The sequence below is a fragment of the Lissotriton helveticus genome, chromosome 10, assembly GCF_964261635.1.
Source record: "Lissotriton helveticus chromosome 10, aLisHel1.1, whole genome shotgun sequence".
Lineage (NCBI taxonomy): Eukaryota > Metazoa > Chordata > Amphibia > Caudata > Salamandridae > Lissotriton > Lissotriton helveticus.
The window spans coordinates 295,690,266-295,714,286 of record NC_136071.1 but is presented as its reverse complement, the minus strand read 5'-3'; the positions used below and the strand labels follow the sequence as shown (position 1 = coordinate 295,714,286).

The following is a 24,021-nucleotide window of genomic DNA, read 5'->3' as shown; positions in this document are numbered from 1 at the left end:
ATAATATACGCGTGATTGGAAACCCGGAATCCACCACAGGGAAGATGGAGGAGTGTGTAGAAAAAATGCTGCTGGCGGCGATAGGAGCTGAGGCTTTTTCGAGTCAATTTATAGTGGAGCATGCCCATCGATCGCTGGGCCGCGCCCGCCACCGGGTGCCACTCCACGGCCCATTATAGCGAGACTTTTGAATTATAGGGATCGTGACGTGGCTCTGCGAGCGGCACAAAGTAAACAGACTCTAACATATGAAGGGAATACATTCTCCATATATCCTGACTTCACGCCTATGGTGCAGGATGAGCGTCGGAAGTTCCTGGACGTAAAAAGAAAACTGAGGGCGGCACAAATAGACAACTCGACAACAAGACTTCTGTAGTACAGTCCAGGACAGCCTTTCTTCCGTTGTTCCAGGTAGTGTTCTGAGGAGCTCCTGCAGAACTGCCATATTTATCCTCTATTCTGGGCTGGCAAGACGGGGGACACGCAACCAATAGTAGTAAAGTTGCCTCCCTCTGCTATGACCACTTCCTGTGAAGTGTGGCATATTTTTGACCCAGCATCCACTGTTCTCCAAAAATCAAAATGGAGAAATTCTCTCCTTGGAGTGTGGGTCTGTGTAACCCTACCCACTGGTGTGGCTAATAATTCCCTACACTCCCCTTCCAGCCACTCTTCTAATCTAATAAGGGTAGTGGGTCCCATCTGACTGGGGATCAAGGAAGTGGGAACTGCCCTGTGTCTTCTGACATCTGTTCTCTTGCTTTTGATGTCTAGCTTTTATCTACAGCCCCTTCCTCTATCTGGCTTCTCTAGGAAGGAAATCTCCTCCCACCAAATGCCTGTATTGTTTCAGTCCCAGGCCTCTCTGCACCTACTCAGAGAGCTGCTTGGCTGAGGCTTTCAAAGGCTGGCCAATCAAAAGAGGCTGCTGCAGGGCTGTTTTAGGTAATTTCAGGATAGTAAGTTCTAAAACTACTTTCCTGTAATATGTATAATAAATCCGACCTTGGAAATTTGTTGGATTTTTTGCAACCATTATCTTGATTCTTTGAATCAGATTGCTAGCTAACTCCAATCAAACATTAGACTTTATTAAAGTTTAATAAAGCCTTCTCATGTTAGCCTCTGGGGCTTACAGCACTGCAATAGGGAAAAGTGTTATTGGCTGTTTTCCCTATTAGGGCATTTACATTTTTTTTAAGGTGTCCCTGTTTTTATAACAATGATAATAAGGTAGTCTACAAATGGGGCACCTAGGGGTGACCATATGTAATTTAAAGGTAGTTTTGGACTTCAAAAGTACTTTTATTTCCAAAGTCGAATTTGAGCATTATTTTATTTCAAAACGAGCCTGCAAGGCAGACCTGGCTTTAAAAGGACACCAGGCACTACAACAGTGCATACGTCAGTGTATAAAGTCCATTGGAGTCTCTAAACCTACATACCGTACCATATACTAGGGACTTACAGGTAGGTTTCTTGGCCAATTAGAATTTTTCCAATTATCACATACCTTTTAAAGACAGAACACTGGCCCTGTGCCTGGTTTGTTAGCAGATCCCAGGACACTTTCAGAGTCAGTGATCACCAGAATCAGTCAAAAAATGGGGGTGATCAGGGAAAAATTAATGGCTTTCCTACATTACACTTATGTTTAGCTGGAGATTCCTTGAAGAATCTGCTGTTCTTTCCGTAACAGAGACCGACGCTTCTGCATAGACCTTCATTTTACCTCTACTTTGGTAAATAAATGATCCTCACATACCTGATGGCATGGGTTCAGATTCATCTCCCATGTTTACTTCAAGATTGCATTTACAATAATACAACAGTCTAATGCTTATCTTTTCAATGTTTGTTAGTTGTTACTGTGTTTTCACAGACGATAATTCTATTTGATGGCAAGATTGATTTGTGTCTCATATGTTTTTGGGTTCCACCACCTGGGCTAAAAATCAATAATTTCATCTTTATGTCATGGTAAAATAAGGATGCTTTTTTCTCTTCTGGCCATCCCACTTCTGCCACTAATGAATTCAATGAGGTCATGTTCGTTGTGAGGTCCTAATTGCCGTGTCTGAGATTTAGTAGCTCAGTATGTACTAATTGTACAAAAGTGTGTATTTGTCGAACTATATTTTCATTTCTGGTCTGAAAGTGGAAAAGAGCAAGCGATTGTCCTGATCCAAGAGGGTAATTGACCATGAAGCTGCTGATCATCCAAAGTAAGAAAGGACAAACATGTCTGGTTCACCACATCTTTTACTCTCTTGAACCAATACCAACCACCCTGGTATGCACCTTTGATTGCTAGGTACAAGACATACATTAGATCAGTTGGGGCCTTAACAGAGACAGGTATTCTATACAATATCACTTTAGTGAACGGTATTGCTGAACTATATTGCATATCAACCTGAATGGATTCCTTCTCAGGTGACGAAGTTAAGGGAGTTAACTGGGCTTTGAGTATTGTCTCGCAATAGCTTAAGGGCAGATAATATGCATGTTATTCTTGTCTCCCAAACTTCACATCTAACTCTGCCCCCCTCTGCCCTGTAACTGCCTGTTTTAATCACATTGTAACATTACGTTATGCTGGTGTCCAGTGTTCGAATCATACACACATTGCCCCTTACAAACTTTTTCAAATGTCCATAAAATCACTGGTCATATGCAGGAAAGCCACGGATACTGTGAAGTTGCCAAGCTCTTAATAAAATTTGCATCAAACCTCTCTGTGTCTGCTTTAAGTATGTTTCTTAGCCAGCCACTTGCAGAGTTTTTATGAGTCTACTCAGAAATGTGACAGTAAGGGCTTGCTCATTACCTTGGTCTAGGCAATACTTCTAATGTTGAGTTATATTATTTTATCTACAGGATCTGGAAGCAAAAATTAAAAAGCAGAAGTGTCTGAAGAATGAGCAGAAGCTTGCAGATTATCATCTGGCAAATGTTCTGAGAGTGGAACTACAGGTAAGCTTTCAAAGCAAAAAAAGTAGAAAACTGCTCCGATGGAAAACCTTAAAAGCAAGCTGGGTGAGGGAGGCCAGACATGTCTTAAATACAGAGCCATACCTATGCTGGCTGCTGCTCTTGCTAGACTTTGAAAGTCTCAGGGGTATGAGAGGTGGTGTCAGTGTAACCACGTGCATGCCCTACACCTCTCAAGGGAAGTCATGTCAAAGGGATAGCCAAGGACACGCTCACTATGATGGTGGTGTGCAAACTTACTGGGACATGATTGAACCTTGGAGGCTAGAGGCTCAAGGGCATCTCTGGCACTTGGAAAATTGGTGACATGAGTGGAAACATGGTGCATGATGTCATCTCAAATTTCATATTCAAACCCTGAGCTCACCAAGCAGTTTCATATCTCACAACTCAACCCAAAGTGTCATAACCCATTCAGTCATGTGTGCACCCTCCTTTGGATTGTTCGAAGGCACACCATTGGTGTTGGAGGGGGAATCACATTTCCTAGAGCCAAGCCTTTCAGATATACCCTCAACTGTTCCTTTTCCAGAGCTTTCAACTTTCTATTCATTTTCCTTTTAATATACTGGTTTTACCCTTCCTTATCCTCCCTTTCTTATTACCTTTCCAATCATACTTTTCTAGCTACCTGGTCTTCTATTTCTATTTCCTCTTGTCTTAGGCACACTGCTTTTGTCTCTCCTTTCACCTTTCCTCTTCCTGGCAAGTGATTTTGGCTTCTCCTTCTCTAGCTTGCTCACGCCGGATTCATATTGCCATGAATACATTTAATATACCACTGGCCACAGTTTTTTTCATCTCCCTTGATAAAGCCACATTTGGCTGTAAAACAGAAGTGGGTTGTTTGTTTTAAGTTTGTATTGTTTTCCTGGATACTTTTATTTTTAAATTATGGAGATAATAGCATTCTACTACTGAATTTGTGACACACATATCAATCTCCTTTGTTGATTCTTTTTGTTTTGTATTTGATATATAAATCTAATAAATGGTTATCACAGTGGTTCTTAACCTATGTTCAGAGGACATCTGGATGTCCACAAGACCTACTCAGGGGGTCCACAACTGTTTTACAAAATAAATAATATTGGAATTAATACATTTAAAAGATAAAGTATACAAATAATGAAGGATAATTGAAAATTTGAAAAACCTTTTCTATATTTGATTGTGAATTGAACAAAAGATTTGAACCTTTGTTTCGTGCATACTTGATTTTATATTTGTGTCTGCTGTTTTTAGTTAAAATCATAGAAATTGCTTTGCCCAGGGGGCCAAGGCGTCTAATAATAATGCAGAGGGGGTCCTTGACTGAAGTAATGATTCATTAAAGGTTCACAGAAGTCAAAAGGTTAAGAACGACTGGTTTAGCTAATACAATTGAATATCATCCCAAAATTATATTTGAAGTCCAAATTCATGTAGTGAGTACAGGTGCCTCCAAATGCATACTTATGTTCACAATATTCTGACTATGGTACTTTTGTAGTACAATATTTTGTGCACTGCTGATGACGTCACATATTACAACACTCATGACATGGTCAGTGACATCACTGATGACATCACTGATGACATCTCAAATGACATCACTGATGACATCACTGTGAATGTGGTTTAGTTTGAAATTTAAATATGTATTATATATATATATATACACCAATCTGTATTGAAGATTGAGTGGATATATAACTGTCTGGATGGAGGATTTAGTAGCTGTCTGACTGTTTAAGTGAGTAATTAAAAGTGTCTCACTTAATACATGGCGGCATCCACTATGGACTTAATACAATGAACTCACAAGACCAGAATGCACCGTGTGTGAACGCTCATTGGGGCGGGACTTATAAATTCATTGAGAGTGCGATGTTAGTTTGTGCTGCCTGTTTTCCTGCTTCCAAGCCAGTGACCAAGGGCCAAGGATGGGCCTGAAATGCGTATGGTAAGTTTGGCATATTGAGATGCTGGAACTGCAATTTTGAATGCTCTGTAGTCCTGCAATAAAGAAAGGAAAATTAAATGCCGTGTGAGGCGCCTTCATTGGGGAGCACCTTTGTTTGGATTTGTAGCAGCCCGCTCCGGTCGCGAAGGCGCCCCGCTGCTAAATGAGCAGGTCCTCTGCGCTCGTGATTCTGAAGCGCGGATGGAACGACGTGCCTGATTGTAAGGACATAAACAAGCAGGGCATCGATTTGGTATGTTGTCAGCAACCCAATGTGGTAAAGGAGGTCAAATTAGGAGAAAAGTATGGCGGCATCCACTATGGACTAAATATAATGAACCCACAAGACCAGAATGCACCGAGCGTGAACGCTCATTGGGGTGGGACTTATAAATTCATTGCGAGTGCAATGTTAGTTTGCGCTGCCTGTTCTCCTACAGCCAAGCCAGTGACCAAGGGCCAAGGATGGGCCTGAAATGCGTATGGCGAGTTTGGCCTATTAAGATGCTGGAACTGCAATTTTGAATGCTTTGTAGTCCCGCAATAAAGAAAAGAAAATTAAACGCCATGTGAGGCGCCTTCATTGGGGAGCACCTTTCGTTTGGATTTGTAGCGGCCCACTCCGGTCGCAAAGGCGTCCCGCTGCTAAATGAGCAGGTCCTCTGCCCTCGTGTTTCTGAAGCGTGGATGGAACAACGTACCTGATGTAAGGACATAAACAAACAGGGCATCAACTCGGTATGTTGTCAGCAACCCACTGTGGTAAAGGAGATAAAATTAGGAGAAAAGTAAGGCAGCATCCACTCTGGACTCAATATAATGAACTCACAAGACCAGAATGCACCGAATGGGAATGCTCTTTGGGGCGAGGCTTATAAATTCATTGTGAGTGCGATGTTAGTTTGCGCTGCCTGTTCTCCTGCTGCCAAGCCACTGACCAAGGGCCAAGGATGGGCCTGAAACGCGTATGGCGAGTTTGGAGTCTTGAGATGCTGGAACTGCAATTTTGAATGCTCTGGAGTCCTGCAATAAAGAAAGGAAAATTAAACGCTGTGTGAGGCTCCTTCATTGGGGAGCACCTTTCGTTTGGATATATATCTATATATATATAATTTCTAATTCAGAAAAACTGGTCGCACACCGTACGCAACCTTAAGGGATGGGTGCATGGATACGTTACACAAATATCACTCTAAAAACACATTTAGAATGAATTAATATATGTTTTGACATAGAGGTTTATTACTGGGTACATAAAAATAATAATAAAGGTGTTATAAATTTGTTTTTAACACATTTTTGTGAACACGATGGTATCGCGCATGCGACGCGGATCTACATAGTGGGTGCACAAATCCGTTACATGAATGTCACCCTAAAATACATACTTACACTCAAATAATATATTTTTTAAACAGAGGTTTATTAATCAATGCTATAAATTATTATTAGTATTATTGTGCAATATTTAGAAGATGTTTAAAGCATATTTTGGTGTACGCTGTACCATCACTCACCGGACGTCCTGCCGTCACTTATTTCCGGGTTCTTGTAGGAGACGCGACTCCGACATAATTTCAAAAGTATGAAATATGAATGTTGCTAATTTAAATATCTGTTTTGCATGAAGCGTTTTCATTGGAATACTTTGAAACATGATATTCTGTTAGTAAATTAGTTTTAGATTACATTAAGTACATTTCACAGGTGCCCAACAGATACATGTAGGGTGTGCCACCATTACGCGACTCCATGTGACATAGAAAGAAAGCTTGTCATTGGTTGAACAGTTTTTCATTCTGTAGGTGGGTGGAACCAAGACCTCCTACAGTCCTTTCTTTTTGGGTGTGTCTGTTTGAACACTACCTATTTTGTAGGGTCTGGACATTTTGATTTTTTTTGTTGGTTTTCATTTTGAGAACTCAAAATGGCATCAGCATTCCCTGAGGACCACAAGGAGGAGATGGAGGAGTTGCAGGACCCAGTAAAGAAGAGGAAAGAGAGTGTGGTATGGACCTTCTTTGCTGTGCTGGATGGTGAAAAAAAACTTTAATGCAAGAAAGGTGACATGCACTATCAGTCACAAAGTGATGTCATGAGGCATAGAGAAGAAGTACTCTTGTGCTACTTTTTCTATGAAAAAACATCTAGAGACCATCCATCCAATTCGCCTGGCACGTGAGGTGGAGCGTCGAAGACAGGAAGAAGCAGCCAACAATCATGGACAACAACCATCAACATCTGCAGGGGTTGTTTTGACCACTCCACATCCGGAATTGGTGGATGCTGCCACCCACTGCTGGCCCTGCCTTACAAGACTGTGTGTGGGAGAGCTTTCTGTTGACACCATTTGAGTTCATGCGTAGTACCTGAGTGAAAGGATGAGTACAAGGGTAATCCCTGGGTCATTTCATGAGTGCATAGGTACTGCCCGGAAGAATGGATGAGTGTATGTGTACTGTTTGAGCGAATGATTGAGTGCAAGAGTAGTGCCTGAGTGATTGCATTAGACCCAAACACCGGCAACAGCTTTAACAATTTTAGCACCTGCAGTGTATGGGGCTCCTTCTCTGTATGCGGTGCAGGCATGTAGATCTGCATCTGTGTCTTCGGCCATATCAGAAATTAGACATTCTGCAAAGGGTCGACAGCCGGCTAACTGTGAGGAGCCATCATTGTCCATAATACTGCAGGCACTAGCTACCCAAAGAGCGGAGGCTCAAGAATATTATCGGCAGACCAAGACAGATAGTAGTGAGATAAAACAAGTACTGGTGGAGGTCACTTCAAAGGTCACTCAGCTCTCTTCTGAGGTTATGGAACTACAGGATCGTGTTACAACAGTGGAAGAGGCTAATACGCATACCACGACCCTAACCAAGTCACAGGAATCTGTTAAGTTGGACAACATTTCCATATTTTTACATTTTGACCTGTGCAAACTTACAATGGACAAACGTTGGAGGCTGCGGCAACTAATGGACCCCTTTAAGACAGTTTGCGCACAAGTGTTTCTGCAGGAGCCTGCTGTGGTTCTGAAAATCTGGATTCATATAATAGTTCTGGACTCGAGAATTAAAACTTCGCCGAAACATGACGAATTTGGTATCAAAAGACCGAGAATGACATGTACATGATGTACTTGTATTTTCAGCATATTCGAGTGACGATTTCACGTCGAAATCGTCATTTACATTCTGAACCCTTGGCTCCCATTTGTATGTTGCCCTTTACATAGGCCTTAATCCAGCTGAATTCGATTCCACAAGGACACATACTCCTTAATCGACTTTTCCATGACCTGTACAAGTTGGAACCATTGCCCCAGGCCGAACTCGTTAGGTCAGTTCCCTTCCCAGTGGCCGAGCGAGATAGCATCTAGGCTCAACAAACCATAAAACCATTTCAGCGCGCACACCTGCCATATCTCGCTCACATCTATCTCCACTCCTTTGCTTCACTTACTTTATGGTGGGGAGGTGCCCGTTTTTATTAGGGGTCCAGTGATATCTGATGAAATGTTGGGCCTTGCCAAATGATTTGTTGTAGGCAGCACGAAGTGAAATATGGACATGTCATCATGACTCTGCTTTTTCTTTGTACTGAAAGTATGTTAACGATTTACTTTACAACCAAGAATGTTTTGCCTGGAGCCCAAAATTGTGTATAAGAAGAGAAGCCTGACTTTGTAAAAGTGTGCAGTCTCCTGAGAATATACCCGTATTGTACTTCTAGGACACCTGTTACCTTGGTTGCAGCCAATAAACTAATCTTTGACTTCACCTAGAAGACTCTGAGTTTCTGTAGGTCTGGATCAGGAAGAACCCGAGGTCTCTGGGTGTTGATTCCCTGGCACCGCTGGGTTACCGGTTCTGTGCCGGTTCTTAAAAACCCAGTACCTCAGTTGGCGCCCAACGTGGGGCGATACCAGTGGTACCAGTCAGCCTGAAGATCGTGAGGAGCTTCGTGTGAAAATTCCGGAGGACGGCCAACCACCTCATCGACCCCTGCATGTCGACGTGGTCCGAAGGTCTTTGCTGCGAGGTTCCCCGCTTCCCGATGGCTACAAGGACTGCTGCCCTGGCTATCGCCCTGATTTGGACCCTTGAAGTTTGGTAGAGCGAAACACTGAGACGAGTCTTCTGGTGACGTCATCGATATTTCAGTTAAGTATAAGTGGAGCGTCTCCCAGTCCTTAGTTGGACTTAGTTTTGGGTATCCTTGGGATACAAAGTTTTGTATTGGTACTTGCAAGCACCAAAACCGAAGGACTCGTGTATTCATGAGAAATATCGTAATCGATAATCCTTTGAAGTTTGGAACTAGACTAGAGAGCGAAGATGCCTAGTCCTAGACTTGGGAATTTGTTTTTTCTTGGTGGTAATAATAGGGACTCGCGATTGGAGGACTCATGTCCGGTTCCTCCAGTTGGAACTCCGACTTACGAACTATATGTAAAACATGGGGTAGGCCCCATCACCTACAACGAAGTATGGATTAAATACACCAGGAAAGATGGTGTTCTAAAATGGCCCCAATATGGTAGCTTTGATTCCGAAATCTTAGACAACCTCGAAGTTAAACTCTTTAAAAAGAAAGCCCGGCCGGCGATGTTTGACTCTTTCCGCTTATGGCGTAAAGAAGCCAAACAAAAAGAAATTAAATTAGCTAAGAAAAATAAGAGAGAAGGGGGACTTTCAGTAATGCAAGCTGCTGTGCAGTTTAAAGATAATGAAGAAGAGCAGATGAATGAGCAGTTGCACAGGCAATGTAAAATGGCAATAGATAAGTGTTATCCAGTTTTGCCGTCTCTTCAGAAAGAGGCAGCAAAAGAGCATGAGAAAGACCCATTAATGTCGCATTTACTAAATTCACCACCCCCCTATGCGCAGAAAGCCAGAGCACCGCCGCAACCTTTAGTTGCGCAAACTACGCCTCCTGCTCCTCCACAGCACCCACCAGCTATTCTTCAGCTGGCTCCTACTTCTTCGGTGCAGCCTCCTCCAGGCCCACCGACCACCTCTGTTTCACCTGTGTTTTCTACGATTTTGCCTACTGTACTTTTTACGTCTTCTAATGCTCCCTCTACGATTTTGCCTAGTGCCCCCTCTATTTTCCCTGATACCTCTTCTGCTATCTCTACCCCTGCCTTATCTCACCCCGTTTTCCCATCTGTTTGTCCTTCAGTTTCACCTTCCATTCGGCAGAAAATGGCCAGCACTGTTACTAACCTTCTTTTACCTCTTTTCGGGTCGCCTACTACGACCCCTAACATGGGAAGAAGACAGTTGCGAAGTCAACTACCTGATTATCAAGAGAGAGATTCACTGAATAGTTTAGCAAGGAAATGGGTCATGGACACTGTAAAATATGATGTACAGTCTGTCATGGAAGTCTTCCATCAATGGGAAGCAGCGACACAGAGATATGTTTTCGAACATATGTGTGTTTTCCTTTGCGAGGATTTAGAAGACAATGATCAGGAATGCATCCCACGAGAGATGTCGTGTACGGTTTAGGTTCGGAGAGGGTATGATTGTAGGTCCAGATGTGAAGAAAGCAGTTGAAATGTTGTTATCATATCGAAGTAAGGGAAGCAGTTCTGGGTCACCATCTGAATCTAATACATCCAGTAGGAAAAAGGCGCGACAAAACCCTATGAGAGAAGTTCCCCCACAATGGAGAGAGGGTGACACGACTGCTGTCCCACCTATTCTGCCACACTTTCAGCGTGTATGGGTACATGTCCCATGGAAGCGAGCTGAAGTTTTAGCACTCAAACAAACATTACCAGATCCGCGTAAAAATCCTGCAGGGTACTATAAAGAGTTGTCACAAACTGCTGGGTCATGTATAATGAATTTAGCAGATATTGATATGTTATTTGGGAATGTTGTTCCACAGCCTTTATGGGGTAAAATTCGTCATATAGATCATGACCAGGAATTAGGTGACACATGGGCTAATATTACTGCTGCAGATGCCCGACAAGTTGGTGGTGCCAAGCCTGAGCCTTTGATAGCAGAACTCCCTGGTAAAATAGTAGATTACATGAAAACGATAATGCCTGCAATACGCATAAATTGGGATAAGTTGTCTGCATGCAAGCAAAAGAAAGAAGAAACAGTCTCAGATTTCTTCACCAGATTTGAAGAAACATTTGTTGATCACAGCGGTCAAGATATGACCACAGAAGGTGGTCAGAGATTATTTGTCGATAAATTCGTGCACAATCTGCTCCCAGAATTGTGTAAAAAATTAAAAGATTCAGAAAGTTCTTGGGCAGTCTTATCTTCAGCCCAGATATTGGCTACTGCACAATATTACGAGAATAGGGACAAAGATGAGAAAGATAAAGTGGAAAAGAAAACTAGAGAACTGAAAACGAAGGTTTTGCTACAGCAAGCCTATCCGCCACGTGGTGGTGGTAATCAAAATAATAATGGTCAAAATCACTACCAAAATACTTTTCAGCAGCCTCAACAGTATCAGAGAAACTCGCAAAGATTCGAGTATACTCAACCCTGTGTATCTGTAGGCCCCAACCAGTGTTTATATTGCAAACAAGAGGGTCATTACAGGTATAATTGTCCTATTCTATTACAACGTGCAAATGGAGTTTCTGGTGTTAGAGGTCGTGGCAGTCAGCAAGCACCTAGAGGTAGAGGGCGTGGAAACGCCCCTCAGGACACAAGTCCCCTTCCACCACAAAACTCTATGAACAGGTTTGATCAGCAAAATAACGTATCCGACAGGACAGCTCAATACTACGTTGATGATTATTACACAGAAAATGAGCAGTGGGAGAATAATGATTGCTAGGACAGCCATAGACAAAGAGAGGGAGTTGTTTCAGTTCCAGTAGATCAGAGTGGACCTTACGTTGAGGTGATTACATCAGGTGTGTCAGAACCTTTTCTGTTGGATACTGGTGCTACAAAGAGTTCGATTATGCACTCCAAACTCCCTGGCGCACCTTTGTCTGGCGAAATGAACGTTTCTGTAGGTTTTTCCGGCGCCCCAGTTAGAAATCCGATTTCTGACCCTTTATCTCTTTCTGTTGGTCCTTGTGAATTCGAAGCACCCCTTATTCTGACAACAGGTTGTGGTGAAAATTTGTTAGGATTCGGTTTGCTAAAAAGATTGTATGCGACTTTGTACTGTTCTCCTTCAGGAGTACAACTTACTTTAGGTAAGAAAGTGGTTTCTCCCATGTATTTGTCGAGAGATGCACTTCCAGCAGAATTGTCACTTCTCCCAGATATTCTTTGGGCTACTGGTCCTAATGATGTAGGTCTTTAAGAAATTCCACCATATGTTGTAACATTGAAAGCCAACGTCAAAATGCCACGAATTCCCCAATACAAAATATCCAATGAGGGTGAAAAAGCTTTGCTAGCGATTGTTTACGAATTGATTGAAAAGGATGTGATTGAAGAAACACGAGGCAATGTTTGCAATAGTCCTGTTCTGCCTGTTTTAAAACGAACTGACCCTTCTTAGCCACCTGTGTACAGATTCGTGATTGATCTTCGAGAAGTAAATAAGATAGTTGTGCCACAATTTCCAGTTGTCCCCGACATTACCACATTATTGACTATGATTCCAGCTTCTGCTTCGTGGTTTTCGGTGATTGACCTAAAGAATGCTTTTTTCAGCATCCCAATTGCTGAGGAGAGCAGGGATATTTTTTCCTTCAGTTTAGGAGGTCGAAGCTTCCGCTTTAAACGCGCTCCTCAAGGCTACTGTGAAAGCCCCTCAATATACAGTCAAGCTTTGAAAGCACAGCTTGACACGATTATTTTGCCTAAAGGTGCCACTCTTGTACAGTATGTGGACGATTTGCTCATTGCTGCAGATACTGAGAAAATTTGTAAAAAGGCCACATTGACATTATTGCGTCATCTGTGTGATCTGCTTCACAAGGTGTCACTTTCCAAGCTTCAATATTGCCGACAAGAAGTGACCTACTTAGGTCACCTCTTATCGAAGGAGGGAAGGAAACTGACCCCAGAAAGAATTCAGGCAATAGCGAAATTGAATGTGCCAAGAACACAGAGAGAAGTGCGTGCTTTCTTGGGCATTACATCGTACTGTAGACAGTGGATTCCAAATTTTTCGTTATTGGCCAAACCCTTGGTGGCATTAACGTGTAAAAATACACCCAATCCCATTCCTTGGTCTGAAGAGTGTCAGAAAAGTTTTCTTGAATTACGCACAGCATTATGTTCGGCTCCTGTGTTAGGTACCCCCAACTACAGTAAGCCTTTCACATTGTATGTCCACGAGAAGGAAGGCTGTGCATTGTCTGTGTTGACTCAATTATTCGGAGGTAGACAGCGGCCATGCGCCTATTTTTCGTCAACTTTGGATCCGGTAGCACAAGCATTGCCAAGTTGTTTAAGGGCCACAGCAGCAGCAGCTGTTTCTATTCGACAGTCTGCTGGTCTAGTAATGAATAATACACTAATCGTGATGGTCCCGCATGCAGTGGACACATTGTTAAATAGGACCAAGACACAGCACTTAACTAGTGCTCGACTGTCCAGTTACGAATTAACGCTGCTAGCGAGCCATGTGCACATAAAAAGGTGCAGCACCTTAAATCTAGCCACGTTGTTACCAATTGCAGAGGAATCAGATGCTTTAGAACAGCACGATTGTTTCCTCACAACAGAAGAAGAGACAAAAGGGAGAGTGGATTTATTTGACACTCCTCTTGCTGAATGTGATGGTACATTATGGGTGGATGGTTCATGCTTTAAGCTCCCAAAAGGTAACGTGACTGCAGCATATGCTGTCACGACTTTGCACACAGTTGTTGAAACTGCACGAATACCACATGGTTCAGCTCAAGCCGCAGAATTAGTTGCACTAACGAGAGCATGTATATTGTCTAAAGGAATGAGAGTGACCGTCTACACCGATACTCAGTATGCTTTTGGCGTGGCTCACAGTTTTGGATGATTGTGGAGAGAATGTGGATTCCTGACTTCGCATGTAGCTAAGATTCAGCATGGTCAGTTGGTGAATGAGCTTCTTGAATCACTGACCTTGCCCCTGCAAATGGCGATTGTAAAATGTAGTGCTCACAAGAAGGTGACTGATGATGTTGGTCGTGGGAACGCATTTTCTGATGAGATCGCTAAAGACACGGCAAAGAATGTGATGAGCCGAATGTATGTTGCAGGCCCTGAAAGATGGACTGGCGATGTTGGAATATGTGAGGACACGATAGAGAGTGTGAAGTCCATCCAAGCTGAGGCCACAGAGAAAGAGTTGAGCACGTGGAGAGAGAGTACAGGAAGAATGGATGCAAATGGTTGCTGGGTTGATTTGACAGAGCATCAGAGATGGTTGTTACCCGATGCATATGTGCTTGCAGTGGTTACAATAGCTCATGGAATGGCTCATATCAGCGTGAAAGGGATTTGCGAGTTGTTGGCCCCAGTATGGAAGAATGCAGGGATTCCCAAGTGTCCAGAGAATGTTGTCAAGAATTGCATAGTATGTCTGAAGCACAATCCTGGTAGGGGAACCCCAACTCCAGCTGGTCATTTTGCACCTCCTACGTATCCGTTCGAGGTTTTGCAGCTAGATTTCATACACATGGAGAGGTGCAACAACTTAAAATACGTGCTCGTTGTTGTTTGTGCCTTCTCAAGATGGGTAGAAGCCTATCCCCTAAAAGACAATACTGCCTTGTCCACAGCAAAAGCCCTTGTAAAAGAGTACTTCCCCAGGTTCGGAATGCCTAGAATGGTCTGGTCTGACAACGGAAGTGAATTTGTGGGTCGTGTGATGAAAAGTGTGTGTGAAGGGCTAGGCATTAGGCAGAAGTTCCACGCTGCAAATCACCCCCAATCAGCTGGATTAGTAGAATGTTACAATGGCACGCTAAAACTTAAATTGGCCAAAATCCAAGCGAGCACAGGTCTTAAATGGCCTGACGCTCTACCCTTAGCACTCCTATCCACCAGAATGACTGTGCATTCGCGAGTGAAACTCAGCCCTTACGAAATTGTCTTTGGCCGGCCAGCCAACATATGGGGAGTGCCTAGGCCCACGAAGTTCAGCGAGCTGCAACATCCTATTTTGCTTGATTACTTGTATGAATTGACGGCTAAATTGCGTGTTTTGCATCAACAGGTCCACAACACCCTGCCTCCGGTCTCTGAGACTCCAGGTCACTCCATTGTCCCTGGATCCTGGATTCTCGTGAGAAACTTTCAAAGGACAAAGAACGACCAGCCCAGGTGGACCGGGCCGCACCTCGTCCTTCTTTCCACGAGGTCAGCCGTTCGAGTGGAGGGGAAGGCCAACTGGATCCACGGGGTCCATTGCAAGAGAATCCCTTCACCTCCGCCACATGACCAGTGGGTCCAGAAGGGTGTCACTGACTCAGACCTCACAATTGTGCCACATGTCATACCTTTCAGCGATGACCGTGTAAAAGAAACTGACCCTGAATGTGAAAACGAGAACATTTTTCAAGAGACTGTGCCACCATCAGAACGATTGAACTCTTTGTAGCCTGACCTTTTGTTCCCAGATCAGACAGTACCAGGGAAAAGACGCTATAATCTGAGACTGAGAAAAACAGACTAATAAAGTGATTCCTTTTTATGATTTGAGACCGAGACCTATGGACAAATAAAACTATCCTTTTTCCCCCAAGTACTATTTTTTTTGAAAGTGCAGATCTCCCATCTAGGTAACTTGCTTATTTTTGTTTTTCGAACCGCCATCCGGGTTCCGCTGCTAGGGCCGCGGTTGATTAAAGTCTTTTGGGTGCAGCTGACGACGTTAGGTCGGTAGTTCTGGTCAGTCCAAGGGAGTTGCCCTAGACTGACGGAAGCATCCTTTAGCAGAGGCAACCTCCCACCGCGGGCAGCACTTTAGAGAGGATGGAGTTTCCTGATGTGGAGAGACCTGCCAAACAAATGAACTTTAAGCAGAGACTGTGTAACACGATGACAAAGAAAAGTTTTATAATATTGTGTATTTTTATGCTATCCAGCGTAATGATCTTTTTGATAAGTTATGTTTTATTCTCTTTTCATGTAACATTTGCGCCCACTACATCACCCATACCTCCTCCTACTGTTTCCTCTCATTCTTTCCACCCTCTGCCTGACCACGAATCAAATAGGAGATTAGAGTTTGTTAATAACTCCTTTGTTCAGTTATTACACCAACACCAACTTGTAATGAACACAACTAACTGTTGGGTGTGCGGTCTCATGCCTCACACAACGGATAAAGGTATCCCCTATTTGGTCCTGCCATTTAGTCACAATGGTTCAGTATGGGCATATAGGACAATGTTCATATATGCACGAGAGGTCCAACCCCTACGTTCTGTAAAAGACAACCTCAAGACTAGCGCTCTAGTCAAAGGTATAGTTGACATGATCAAGGAAGTAACTTCTTATGAAGATACTCCGGATGATGAGATACTTGCATATGTAGGTTGGAACGTGACCGGATATGGCACTACTTTGAGTGAGAAACAGCAAGCCAAAAGATCGTCCCCTATCTGGATCGTACCCCATCAAGGTCACCTGTGTCTGCAAGGTATTGGCAAGAATCCCAGAGCTCAGCTAGGGAAGAGTATTTGTACAGAAACATATGTTTTTGGATCCCAAACTTCCCCTGCGTTTTTAGCCGCTAAGGGTTCTTATTTCATCTGCCATGATAGAGCCTATACATGGTTGCCCCCTGACTTCTCGGGCTCATGTTTTGTTTCATTCCTGTTGCCTCCCACCTATACAGCGGCAGCGGATTACCACCGGACAAGGGTAGTTAGAGGTGTTTTGAGTAAAGAAGACACTGCAGGTCAAGAATTTGGGGACTTTGCAAAGGGTTTTCTGCCGTTCTGGGGATCCATGGCTAACAGTAGAAACATAAGGCAATGAACAAGGGTAGTTGAGTCCACCGTGACTGAAACTGCTGGTGCCCTTAGTAACTTGACTGCTGAGCTCCAGTCGGATCGACTTATGACCCTTCAGAACCGGGTCGCTTTGGATGTTATACTTGCAGACCGAGGTGGGGTATGCAAATTGATCCAATCTAGGTGTTGCATTTTCATCCCAGATAATGCTCCAACCGTGTACAGGGCCATCTCCAAACTACATAAGATTTCCGAATCTATTCATATGGATAAAGGAGATTGGTCGTTAATGGGATGGTTCTGGGAACTGATATCTGCCTGGGGATGGAACATTCTGATGGTCATTGGGATGGTCTTAGCCATTCTTTTCCTGTTCTGTCTGTGCATACAGTGTGCTCCTGCAATATGTGGCCTCTGTGTTACATCATGTGTAAGGAAGCCTGTGTCAAGAGATGAACTAAGTACTAGAATGATGTTACAGCAACATCTCAATGACTTTAGGAATATAGATCTGGACTCAGACTAACATGAGGATAGATTAATTGCCTATGTAAGGGCAAAAGGAGGGTTTGTGGTTCTGAAAATCTGGATTCATATAATAGTTCTGGACTCGAGAATTAAAACTTCGCCGAAACATGACGAATTTGGTATCAAAAGACCGAGAATGACATGTACATGATGTACTTGTATTTTCAGCATATTCGAGTGATGATTTCACGTCAAAATCGTCATTTACATTCTGAACCCTTGGCTCCCATTTATATGTTGCCCTTTACATAGGCCTTAATCCAGCTGAATTCGATTCCACAAGGACACATACTCCTTAATCGACTTTTCCATGACCTGTACAAGTTGGAACCATTGCCCCAGGCCGAACTCGTTAGGTCAGTTCCCTTCCCAGTGGCCGAGCGAGATAGCATCTAGGCTCAACAAACCATAAAACCATTTCAGCGCGCACACCTGCCATATCTCGCTCACATCTATCTCCACTCCTTTGCTTCACTTACTTTATGGTGGGGAGGTGCCCGTTTTTATTAGGGGTCCAGTGATATCTGATGAAATGTTGGGCCTTGCCAAATGATTTGTTGTAGGCAGCACGAAGTGAAATATGGACATGTCATCATGACTCTGCTTTTTCTTTGTACTGAAAGTATGTTAACGATTTACTTTACAACCAAGAATGTTTTGCCTGGAGCCCAAAATTGTGTATAAGAAGAGAAGCCTGACTTTGTAAAAGTGTGCAGTCTCCTGAGAATATACCCGTATTGTACTTCTAGGACACCTGTTACCTTGGTTGCAGCCAATAAACTAATCTTTGACTTCACCTAGAAGACTCTGAGTTTCTGTAGGTCTGGATCAGGAAGAACCCGAAGTCTCTGGGTGTTGATTCCCTGGCACCGCTGGGTTACCGGTTCTGTGCCGGTTCTTAAAAACCCAGTACCTCACTGCTCGTCTTAAGATTGTTAAAGATGGCCAGTCGCATTGTTTCTTCACTGAACCAGCTACAAAACTAGCATTAGCCAAATGGCAATCTGACTCTAGAAAATGATTGTTCAAAGTAAAGATGGCACGTCATGGGTAATAGAGCTGAAATGTGCATTTCCACACTTACTCTTGACTTTTTTATTGTTATCTCTTTTACTCAGTTTTTTTGTAACTGTCTTTGCCATCTTACATTCACTGGGGGAGGAAGGGGGGGATTGGTGGGGCTCAGTGTTGGGGGTGTCGTCTTAAGCTGTCAGTTAGGGACAGCAGAGAAAGGGGTGATTCCTTCTCGTAGGCACTAGGGATGGGTCAAAAAGGGTGGGTGATAGGCAGAGAATGGTAGTCGGCCGCTGTCGGTCGACATGGTGGAGCGGCCGGAAGGGAGGAGGGAGGGGGGTTTAAATAGCCACACTTTAGCAATTTTATTTAGAATACTATTGGGAGAGCAAATGGGAAAGGATTATGAAACAAGGAGGAAGTGATTAAATCAGGCTCACATATATGGTTTAATGTCTGATTTTAAATACATAAGTTGGAATGTAGCAGGGCTCAATCAGGTCAGAAAGTGCTGGTTAGTAATGGAGGAGCTTCGTGCTTTCAAACCCCATATATTGGGTCTTTCAGAGACACCTAGCTTTTAAGGATAGCTCACAGCTAAAACAGCTTGGTTTTGATCTATTTGTTTGTACCTCACAGGTGGTCTCTATTTGAGGGGTAGCCATATTAAAATTAAAAAATTGCAGAGCAACAGTTTTACGCACATTAGGTGACTCTAAGGGCAGATGGGCAATTGTTCAATTATTGATTTGGGGATGTAAGACTACGATATGCGCGGTTTACGGTCCAAATACGGATTGTCCCAAAACCATTCATTTTCTATGTTCCGAACTATTGGAATGGGCTTGTGAGCTGATAGTAATGGGGGATTTGATTAGTATAATCGATAAGAAGATCGATACCACTAATACAGCAGTTAGGACCAGAATGGGCAGGACGAGGGCTGCTATTTTGAAACTCCTTCATTTACAGCAGCTCGAGGATGCTTGGAGGAGACTAAATCCAACTGTTCCCTGGTTAACTTTTTATTTATCCCTGCATAAAAAATATTCTCGAATCGATATGATCTTTATTAAAAGAACTTTGCTGTATAAATCTTCTATGGAGGTTTGCCCAAAGATTACATCGGACCATAATCCGGTGATGTTAACTGTGCAGATCCAGCGGGGCGATAAGGAGCCATTTAGGGAATTCTCATTTCCCAGACATCTTCTAAGTAACTCAGATTTTGGAAAATTTATGTGGGATACACTAGGAGTATATCTTAAGAATAACAGGGGCACAGCGGCAATTGCAGTGGTATAGGACTGTTTGAAGGCTGCAGTTTATCTTAAGGCAGAATCATCAGTCTCTTACGGAGATGGAGCAGGAACATAAGCTGTCATCACAGTTAGAGCAACAGCATGCAAGAGCTATTGCTCTAAAAGATGCATCGGAAAAGCAAATATACTGACGTTTGGTAGAAGTAAGAGCTAAACTCTATCGTGGGTTATTGGGCAAAGTAGCCGCCAAATACAACAAATACAAATCTAAGCAATATGAATTTGGGGAAAGGGTAGGCCATCTGTTAGCAACTCAGATTGCCAAACAAAGGGCTTGATCATATATTAAAACAATAAAAGGGGGAGATGGTCCTCTCTACACTAGATCAGAAGACATAGTGAAACAATTTAGACTCTTCTACGCATATCTATATGACAAATCAATGCCCTCTAGTAAAAAAACAACCCTGGACTATATACAGGAGTGTGTGCTACTGGTATTGAACCCATCGGACTGTGAGTGTCTGCAAACAGATATTGAACACGGGGAGGTTGAGCAAGCGATTGGTACTTTACCATCAGGCAAGGCAGTTGGTGAAGACACTATCCCGTTGGAATTCTATAAAAATGTCAAGGATATTTTGGCACCTATTTTTACTACATTATTTAATAACATTATTCAAGGGGAGGATGTTCTACCCTCTTGGAAAATCACTAATATTACAGTATTCCCTAAAAAGGGGAAATCGGTAGAGGATATGGGCTTGTATCATCTCATATCATTGATTAACGCCAATGTCAACATTTTCTCTAAAATTCTAGCTTCTCGGCTGGCCCCGATTATACATCAGTTAGTGTCGGAAAAACAGCATACTCTTGTCCCTGGCAGCGACACGGCAGCACATATAAATACAGCTATCGTTGCATTTGACGTCTCTGGTCAATTAAATCAGCATTTAGGGATGTCGATGTTGGATGCCGAGAAGCCTTTGACCAAGTTGCTTGGGGAGCACTATGGCCAATTATGTCATCATTCGGTCTCGGTCAAAGGTTTATCTCTGCAATTCAAAAATTATATAACAACCCGACAGCAGCAGTAAAGCCTTGCATCGACTCATTTTCCTGTTCGAAGGGGTACTCGGCAGGGATGTCTGCTATCCCCATTATTGTTTTCTCTCTATATTGAGCCTTTTATAAGGCATCTGATGCAAAATGCGAGGATACCTCCAGTGTCACTCAGTGAAATGGAACTTAAACTAACCGCGTACACGGTCCATATTGCCATTTTTTCCTCCAGTCCAGTCAAAGCTATAGTTGAATTCACGCAAGAAGCACAGCGTTTTGGCTTTTTTTCTGGATATGAATTACATTTGAATAAGACCCAGACAATTTTAAATTATCAACCCGCAATGGTTACACAAATGCTAGGGATTACAACAACAGAATTATATCTGGGAGTATGTCTAAGCAGTCGAGTGGAAGATGTGGTCTCTCTGAACTATGAACCAATGCTCAAAACCATTACGGATAAATTACGCAGTTGGCATCGGCTCCCACTTAGTATATACGGGAGGTGTAATATAGTCAATATGAACATTCTTCCAAAATGTTTGTATTTCTATTGGACAATTCCTTTAAGGGTCCCTTGGACATTTTTTAAGCTGCTAGATAGCCTAGTAGATAGCTCCATTTGGCGTTATAGGCAAGAAAGAAAAGCTCTTAGGTACATTAAACTACCATACTAATAAGGGGGGTTTAAGCTTCCAGATTTTAAACTTTATTTTTGGGCTGCATTTGCTGGCCGAATTCGAAGCTTGCTCAATGGGCCTGATACTAGCTCCGGCATGGCTTTCATACCAAGTGACTTGTGGAGCTAATACTGGGTTACTTCTTTATAAAACAGCTGACCCGAATTACTACAAATGGGTCAGGTTTAAGTTAATTAGAGACATCACTAGGATATGGCAATATATATGTAAGGAATATTCTTTGCCAGTGTTGCATTCATATATGAAACTGTGGGGCAATCCCATTCTGCCAGACATATTTCATGATTTTATTGTTAAAAGCTGGCAGCGCAAAGGTATTTCACAACTTGGTCAACTTTTTGATGGACAAGGGTTCCGAACTTTTGTAGCCGTGAAAGAGGAGTTTGATTACAGCAGAGCACACTTTTTACGTACCTGCAAACAAGGGACTATTTCTTACGGGGTCAGAGGTTATTAGAACTGACAAGTCCCTCAGAAGTATTATCCATATTGTTTCTGACTGCTTGCCGAGGAGCTATCGGCAAAGTTTATCAGAAACTGCTAGCAGCTGCTTGCGATGACGGGCTACAGGTATCAGCGAAACGTAGTCGGATTTTTTAAATCGAGATAACTCAGGAAGAAATACAGGATTCATTGGAATTTATAGATACAGCTATTACATCAGTTAATTTGAAACTTCAACAACATCGGATAATATTTATGTTGTATTATACTCCTGAGCTTATATCCAAATGGGTAACCACTCAACCTTTGGCCAAATCAATATGTACAAAATGTCAAATGTATGCTGCAGACTTAAGACATATGTTTGTGACTTGTCCACGGCTGAATCTATTTTGGACAGAGGTAACTTCTGTACTCATAACTATGGTTGGCCATGATGTCCAGATCACAGAGAAGGAAATAGTTTTAGAGGTTATAAGAGATATGAGCAGTTATATGAAATCATTTATTTCTATTTTCATAGCATGTGCTCATTTATGTATTGGTCGAGTGTGGATTCAAAACACGAGTCCAAGTATTAATGAATTTTTTGTCTTACTTAGACAAATATACGAAACGGAATCAGCAGTAGCCAAAGCTAGAGGTCCGCGATACTGGTTTTAATTATACAAAGGTGTGGTCCAGTCTTCAATGGAACTGATAATCTATTTTATGTTTTCTTTTTTTCTTTCTTCGACCACTCTTTTTTCTTAGAAAAAATGTCAACTAGCCTTGTTGATTCGTCTTTTCCTGGTATATTTGCGTTAATTATATTAAGTCTTGACTGATGATATTTTCTTATATTTTTCTTCTCTTGGATTATGTATGTCCAGCTCTTTGCTATGAGATCTTTCTTTTTTTTGCATCTTTTGTTGTTATAATCAATTAAACTTATAGCTAAGAAAAAAAATATATATAAAAAAGAAATTTGCAACAGAGGTGCAAAAAGAAGAAAGAGCAATGCGGAAAGAACCAACATAGGTGCAGAAAGAGGCAAGAGGGGTACAGAAAGAAGAAAGAAAAAATCAGAAAGAGGAGAGGTGCACAAAGAGGTAAAGGGGTACAGAAAGAGGAAAGAGGGATGTAGAAATAAGCTAAAGAAGTACAGGAAGAAGCAACAGATGTGCTTAAAGAGTCAAAAGGAGTGCAGAAAGAAGCCACAGAGGTGTCAAAAGAGGCAAGAGAGGTGCACAAAAAGGCAGGAAAGGTACAAAAAGAGGGAACAGGGTTGCAGACAAAAGGTAAGAGGGATACAGAAAGTTGCACGAGGGGTACAGAAAGAAGCAAGAGCCGTGCAGAAAGAAACAAGAGAAGAGCAGAAAGAAGTAAGAGAGGTGGAGAAATAGAGAAGAGGTATGCAAAAAGATGCATGTGTAAAAGAGGTACAGAAAGAAGCAAGAGCTGTGCAGAAAGAACCAACAGAGGTGCAAAAAGAGGCAAGAGGGGTGCAGAAATAGGTAGGAGAGGTGCACAAAGAGGCAAGAGGGGTATAGAAAGAGGCAGGAGGGGTACAGAAAGAAGGAAGAGAAGTGCAGAAAGAAGAAAAAGAGGTGCTGAAATAGGCACAAAGGGTGGAGAAAGAGTCAAGAGAAGTGCAGAAAGAAGCAACAGAGGTACAGAAAGAGACAAGAAAGGTGTGGAAGCAGGCAGGGAAGGTGCAGAAAGATGGGAGAAGGGTGTAGAAAGAGGCAAGAGGGGTACAGAAACACACAAGTGAGTTGCAGAAAGAGGCAATAGAGCTACAGAAACAGGAAGGACAGGTGCAGAAAGAGGTAACAGGGGGGCAGAAAGAGACAAGAGGCATACAGAAATTTGCAAAAGAGGTGCAGAAAGAAGCATGAGCAGTGCAGAAAGAAGCAACAGAGTTGCAGAAAGAGGCACGAGAGGTACAGAAAGAGGCAAGGGAAGTGCAGAAAGAAGCAAAAAGTACATAAAGAGGCAAGAGAACTGTAGAAAAAGGCAAGAGAGGTGCAAAAAGAGAAAACATGGGTGCATAAGAAGGCAAAAGGGGTGCAGAAACAAGCAAGCGAAGTGCAGAATGAGGCAAAAGAATTGCTGAAAGAAGCAACAGAGGTGCAGAACGAGGCACGGGAGGTGCAAAGACAGGCAGGAAAGGTACCGAATGAGGGA

General features: G+C 42.7%; 1 protein-coding gene across 1 annotated transcript in view; it reads left to right on the top strand.

Annotated features, from left to right (window-relative positions):
- The window catches only part of LOC144784001 (uncharacterized), a 1,599,281-nt gene that overhangs the window by 1,534,022 nt on the left and 41,238 nt on the right, over positions 1-24,021 (top strand). The window contains exon 32 of the mRNA XM_078662713.1: positions 2,884-2,979. Within this exon, the coding sequence (XP_078518839.1) occupies positions 2,884-2,979 (96 nt within the window). The remainder of the gene's footprint in view (positions 1-2,883; positions 2,980-24,021) is intronic.